The sequence below is a fragment of the Malania oleifera genome, chromosome 4 (assembly GCF_029873635.1).
Source record: "Malania oleifera isolate guangnan ecotype guangnan chromosome 4, ASM2987363v1, whole genome shotgun sequence".
Classification (NCBI taxonomy): Eukaryota; Viridiplantae; Streptophyta; class Magnoliopsida; order Santalales; family Ximeniaceae; genus Malania; species Malania oleifera.
The window spans coordinates 70,431,305-70,438,453 of record NC_080420.1 but is presented as its reverse complement, the minus strand read 5'-3'; the positions used below and the strand labels follow the sequence as shown (position 1 = coordinate 70,438,453).

Sequence of the window (7,149 nt, the reverse complement as noted above, 5' to 3'; positions counted from 1 at the left end):
GCAATGGTTTGCTAAACTATCCACAACATTACTTGCTCATGGTTTTACTTAATGTAGTTCTGATTGTTCTTTGTTTATCAAGAAATATAAATCATCTTTCATAACTTTACTAGTCTATGTAGATGATATTCTCCTGGCCAGTGATAGTTTACTTGAAATATAGCTACTTAAGTCCTTTCTACATGACAAGTTTACAATTAAAGATTTGGGGGAACTTAAATATTTTCTTAGTTTGGAGATTGCAAGATCTAAAACTAGTATATCTCTTTGCCAAAGGAAATTTGTTCTTGATATGCTTGAACAAGCTGGAGTTCTTGGTGCAAAACTTACAGCTGTTCCTATGGATTCAAATTTAAAACTCACTACTTCTGATTCTGATTTATGTGAGGATCCTTCAGCCTATAGAAGACTAGTTGGGAAATTGTTGTAATTAACTTTAACTAAACCTAATCTTGCATTTTCTGTCCAAGTTCTCAGTCAGTTTTTGGTCAAACCTGTCGTGAGTCATTTCCAAGCTGCCATTCGAGTTCTCAGGTACCTAAAGGCTACTCCTGGTCAAGGTTTGTTCTTTCCAGTTACATCAGAACTGCAGCTCAAAGCTTTCTCCGATAGTGATTGGGCAGGCTATATTGACACTCGAAGAAGTGTCACTAGTTTTGTTGTCTTCTTGGGTGATTTCCTGATTTTCTAGAAGAGCAAAAAGCAAAAAACTGTCAACAGATCCTTTGCTGAAGCAGAATACGGGGCACTTGCCTAAACAACTTGTAAAATTCAATGGCTTCTTTATGCACTACAGGATTTGCATATTCCCCATCAGCAGCTAGTTTTGGTTTACAATGATAGTAAATCGGCATTGTCCATTGCTACCAACCCTATTCAACATGAGAGAACCAAGCATATACAGATCGACTGCCATCTTATTAGAGAAAAACTACAACAAAATATCCTAGAGTTGTTCCATGTTCCTTCACGATTGCAATTAGCAAACATTTTCACTAAGCCTCTCAGTTCTCTTCCATTTCATCATAATCTTCGCAAGATGAACACTCAAAATATACATGTTCATCTTGAGGGAGGGTGTTGAAATATTGCTTCATATAGATTGAACAACTGGAGCTAAAATCTAAGGCTATGTTAGAAGAGGAGAAGCTGAGTTAGTTAATATTATTTTTTTAATTAGTTATCAAAGATAGTTACGTTGTTAGCATATTTTTCTTGTTTCTTGTGTTGTATAAATACAATCATATATTCTGTATTTTTATATGAAAGAAAAGTAAATTTTCAATGAATACAAAGCTTGACAGATAGCATTATCTTAATCCGACATGCAATTGAGTTAGTCTAATATTTAGGGCAAAACAATATCCTATCAAACGGCCCAAACTCTTGGACACCACTACCTCTTCCATAAATGGGTATTCATTGCATTCAAAGGGGTTGTAAATTATAATCTTAATATGGTAGAATACAAACAAAAAAATAAAAAACAAAAAATGAAAAAACAGAACAAAACAAAAGGGAAAAAAAAAACTAAAAACTAAAAACCAAAAATTACATAGCTGAAATGGCCACAACAATGGTAACCATGAAAGCGTGGTGGAAGAAATTGAAAAAGACATAGATCAAGATAACCTTAGTAAGGAGAAAATTTTCACATAAGACATCAGGTGCCACCGATGAAAGCATTAGGGGCCAGTGAGAGCAATAGAGAGGTCCAAGTTAACACAAAGTTGCTGTGATGAACCAGAAGAGTCTTTAAAGGTAGAAGAGCCAAAGCAGGATGAAATTGTCTCGCTGATCTCACTTGTTGAAGAAGCGTTACTTCTCTGCGTAGAAGGACAATGCAAAGAGAGGGACAAGGACAAACCACAAGCATCAGCTTCTTCTTCTTCTTCTTCTTCTTCATCCTGTGCGGGTTCCCTTTTTGCGTTCTCATTTTTGTGCATATGTGCTGAGATGCGCTTGTGATCTCCCTGCTTGGCAATCCATATATGACAAAATATATATATATATATATGTTAATCAACGTTTCGAGTATTAATTCAGCTAAATTAAAAAGAAAAATTGTCAAGCCACCCATGTTCCTCATGCAATAGTAAGACTTGAAAGTTGAATGGGCATGTAGAGTAGGCCGGTTGTAGGAAGGTGGATGGAAAATAAATTGTTTTTAAGATCCAACCCTAACAACAAATAATAATAATAATAATAATAATAAATATATTATTATTATTATTATTAAGGTCTCCAAGAGAACATTCAAGTGCTTAGTAGAGCTTGAAGTTTATGACTTCCACATTGAAAGATTCAAGGTCAAGCTTAATCTCCAACAGTTGGTTTAAGTGGGATATAGGGAGGTTATAAAATTTCTAGTTAATAGGAAGTTTTTTATTCGATTTCTCATGAAGGTCGATTATTAATTTATCAAGAGGACGTTGTACCCTTCCTTAATTTGTTGTCGCCCAGAGAAGTGTGAAGGATCTAAATTGAAATTCCAAGTAATAAAAAAAGGTTTCAAGTTCAACAAGAAGAGAAAGAAATATAAGATAGGAGACAAATTACCTACAAATATCAAACAATACCCAACTAGTTTCCAACAAAATAATAATAATAATAATAATAATAATAATAATGATGATGATGATGATAATAATAATAATGAGAATCTTATCAAGTATTTATTAAGATTACTAAATTATTCCTTAATAATAGTGCGAGAAAAATATAATATAGGGTAAAATATTTTATTATATCATTTTATAAATACATTAAAGCATAAACTAATAGCAATACAAAATACGATAATATATAAAATAATAAATTATATAGTATGGTATGTATTAGGTATTTAGATCAAAAAACTAATAGGATGCCTATGATAAATAAAAATTAGGCAAGACGAGGTAGGTATTGGATTCATGCATGGTTAAGTGTAATGCAACAATGTCACACATTGTGGAAGCATCTTACTTTCCACCCGACTAAGATTCTTATATAGAACTAAACTTAAAAATATGATGTATACAGCATCACATTTTATGAAATGTCCAAGAATACCGTAAATTCAATGGCCCTTGAGACATTTTGGATTCCCATTTTGGTGCTCAAGACAGGCCCAATATTTTTCAAAACCAGACTGATTCTTTTTAATTAAATAAAGCATCTGACGGTCAGAACGTGTGATTGAATGTTAAGCACAGTATGTTCAAAGTTGAGTTATTAGAGATGAACTAAATAGGATTAAACTAAACTCCCACCAAACTATATTTCACCATGTAAATGTACTGCCCCCTAATGAGACATAAGCCATTTACACCGCAACAATAACCGAATTTGCTCAGTGTTATCTAAAAATGTAAAGACACCAAACAAAGGCACACGATGCTCTAAAGTTAGAATAGAATGGAAATGGGTATGGATGGGATTGAGCAACCTCACTGTGTGACGAGGATTTCGCTATACAATTTAATGAACAAAAAATTTATGAATAATAAAAATATACTGAGTGAACCGCAATATATATAATGTCTCACGAGTCACATCGCCATAAATTTTTTTCAAATTAATGAACTGTCAAGGAAATAAATAGCCAGAGAAATGGAAATCTAACTTGGAAAAAAGCAACACAAACAATGGAAATGATGAAGAAGAATGTTCATAGTTTTCCACATGAAAGCTTAGAAATATCTCAAATTCGAGAATGATAAAAAGGCAGGGAAGGCATATCATTAGCATTAACTAGGGTTTTAGTTTTTCAAGGGTCAAATGCAAGCTGCAAAGTGAGGATAAATACAGTTAGCAACATTTTTTTCAGCTATTAAAATATTGTTAAAAAATCAGATTTTCACTGACCATATGAACAGTGAAAAAGAAGCAACCTTTTGCATGACCCATTTCAAAAGCAGACACACACGGAAAAGAACATATTTTTTTAAGAGAAGACAAAACTGAAAAACAAGGCCCTTCCACCCAAAAGAAAAAGAACCCAGCCTGGAGTTATTTAGATCTTTCTCGTTTATAATGGCAGAAGTAAAATATTCTCGAGAAAGAGATGCAAGAAAATTGTTCCCCTTGATTTGTGAAAGTGTCAGTACCCAATGCAAGCAAGATTATAGGTGATTGGGAAGCATGGACATTCCATGCTGCCACTGGTCAAGGAAGCATTGCCCAAGGGCTCTGCAGGTACTGGGTTGAAAGTTTGAAACAAAACCAGTATTGCACTCAACCCCAACCAAAAAAGCTGGCAGGGAGAGAGAGAGAGTGAGAGAGAGAGGGGGTTAGTGTGATGTACCTTGAGGAAATCAGATTCTTCCGCTGCATTTCCTAATGAATTGAGGGTGTAAAGAGAGAATGCTGGGTAGGGAGGCTGGTGAGCCTGCCATCTGATGCCACCACTCTCTTTTATTCGCCCTTTCTCAGCCATTGTCTGCAGATAATCATCAAAGGCGTACGGAGTTGTGACTGTCTCATATATTCCTTGGCTGCATTGCAACTTCTGCTCAGAGATTGAACTCCTCGTCTCCATTCGAGCTCTGAGGAAAAAAATATAAATTCAAACAAATCAAACTTAAGTGATAAAGATCGATCATTAAGAACCAAAAAAAAAAAAATTAAATAACGTAATTCTAGGCTCTTCTTTTCGCTTCTTGATGGTATATATATCCCTTTTTGAAGTGTAGACCAAAGAAAAAGGGCAAAAGATGAGCTAACCTTTTCGGAGGGAGAGGAGTACTGTAGATTAACTGGGAATCTGATTCTTCAATGGGGTTCATGGATGGGTGAAAACCCCCATCATTTTCGACACATCCATCATGATCCTCAAAAGTTTGTTTTCTTTGCTGGGTGGAACTCTTTTCTGTCACAGACCGAGAAACAAACATCAGAGGCTTAAAAAAAAAACAAACAAAAAGAAAACCTAAGAAGAATTTAAGCTTTCTTGTTAGGTGCTTTAAACAAGGAAAAAAAAAAAAGAGGATCCTTTTGGGTGTGCAGAGCGGCGCTTTCTTATGATGTATGTTATATGCATGTTGTCTGGGAAAAGATAAATGATTAGGATAAGGATTTGGCTCAAGAGTGAGAAAGAACGGTAGAAGGGGAACTTGGGGTTGTGGGCTTCATCAGAAATTCCAATATTAGAAGAAGATAGCTAATTGGATATACTAGGTTTCTTCAGTTCCCATCTGTTGTGGTTAGGCACCCACTTTCTTAGTAAGGATATAATAAATGAGCTGATAGAGTAACTCTTTCCCAAAAGATATGTGAAGATGTTTGTTCAACAAGTTTATTTTGAACTCGGATTGGTACCAATAGAGGGAAGTAGAGTAGAAAGCGAGTCGCTGTCGAAGGTACAGAAGAAAATGATCGTTGAAGCAACCTTAAAAATTAAGAGATTAAACATGCATTTCTTTGAGAGGAGGAAGAAGAAGCAAAGGGACATAGACGGGCATGATCGTTAAGATTCGTGCACATACCTTGCCTGTTGGGGTCACTCTTCATGCTTCTGTACATCTGATTGAGGGAAAGGGAACCCAAATAAGTAAGTAGACGAAAACAAAATAGTAAACCACAAGAAACTAGTACATAACATCAAAGCGGAGACTAGCAATACCAAGAGAAGGAATTTACAGAACTGAACAAACCTGGAGATGGCTCTTCACATGGGAAATGGTGAGCCCTCTTACATCCATCAGCTGGAGAACAAGCTTAGGTGTAGCCTCTGGCAAGACGAAGAAATGATCACATTTGCATGCAGTACTGATCAGAAAAATTAATTAAGAACTCAAAATACAAATGAGAGAGAGAGAGAGAGAGAGAGAGAGAGAGAGAGAGAGAGAGGGAGAGGGAGAGGGAGAGGGAGAGGGAGAGGGAGAGGGAGAGAGGGAGCTTACTGTCTTGACCTCCGAGCCTTTCAATGGCATGAACAAAGCAGTGATGAAGTTCAGGAGTCCATCTCAAGCGAGGCACCTTTGATCTAATATATTGCCTTACTGCTCCATTCCTTCCACAGCTGCCCATTTTTCGAAAGCTTCTGGGTTTCACTCGGAAACCAGTATATCCAAATGGGTCCTTCCCAAAAACCTCAAAAAAAATCCAGTCCTCACTCCTCTCGATCGATCAGCTTCGGCTCCCTCTCTCTCTCTCTCTCCTTAAATTATAAACATTAGCCTCTTTGCTGTGGTTTTTCTCCAAGTCTTTTCCCTGCTAGGGTACTGCTGCTTTTATCTCGTTGGAATTGTCCAGGTTTAAAGCAGCAATATGCGAAGGCCTGGCCTAGCAAATTATTTTAATGCAGAGGAGAAAGAGATGAAGAGAGAGATCACGAGAAAAGGAAGGCACGAAGCTGAAGGGTCTGCAAATTCCTTTGGCTCTGCCAATCTGCTTCTGTTCTACCCTGCAAAGAAAAATTCTCATCACGAACTTCTGATCCTTCCGGAATCATTACAAATAGAACTGCAGCTTTGACCCACCCTCTGCCCCCTCTTTCTCTCTTCTCTTTCTCTCTCTAAAATCGTAATACGCCAACGTCGTCATGATCACAAAGGCCCATGAAAATATTTATTTCACAAAAACCAGTGTGACTAAGACGCGCGCTCTCTCTCTCTCCGTTTCAGTTTCTCTCTCCTTGGGTTGCAGATTCACCAAATTACGACTTTACCCTTACTGTTTGTCCGTAAACATAGGGTCTAGGCACCCTAGGGTCTAGGTACCCTAGGAATAGCGCAATTTGGACACGCCACTAGCTTTAGTTATGAGCCGGTGCCTCAATTCTTAAATGGCTGACCAAAAATAAATACATTATACAGAGAACCAAGGAAAAACAAAAAAAAATGTCTCGGCCTGTCCACCATTCAACATTCCGACCTAACCCGAGAAATTAAAAGGTCGCCGTTTTGGAATGTAGAGCCTGAGAACCACCCGGCCACGCTTCTTCTCCTCTCTCTCTCTCTCTCTCTCCATATTTACTCCTGTCTTCGTATATTTGACACCTGCCTTCTTCGTTTATTCACTTGTTATCTTTTTTAATGGGCCACTTCTCACACGTTTTGAGCCTGAATTCTTGGTTGGTGATATTCCAATTAGAATACATTTTGAAATTAAGCCCTACGGTCAATGTTTCATTTTTTATCAATTAAATAAAATTGTATTTACGAC

The 7,149-nt window shown here is 36.9% G+C and overlaps 1 protein-coding gene across 1 annotated transcript; it reads right to left on the bottom strand.

Annotated features, from left to right (window-relative positions):
- Positions 1-1,403: 1,403 nt before the first annotated feature.
- LOC131153470 (myb family transcription factor MOF1-like) lies at positions 1,404-6,526 on the bottom strand. Its single transcript, XM_058105811.1, has 6 exons — positions 5,886-6,526; positions 5,637-5,713; positions 5,469-5,505; positions 4,708-4,852; positions 4,289-4,529; positions 1,404-1,973 (listed from the first exon to the last, which is right to left on the bottom strand). Exons 1-6 carry the CDS (start codon positions 6,010-6,012, stop codon positions 1,686-1,688), a joined length of 915 nt encoding a protein of 304 aa, XP_057961794.1. The 5' UTR covers positions 6,013-6,526; the 3' UTR covers positions 1,404-1,685.
- Between the last annotated feature and the right edge of the window lie 623 nt (positions 6,527-7,149).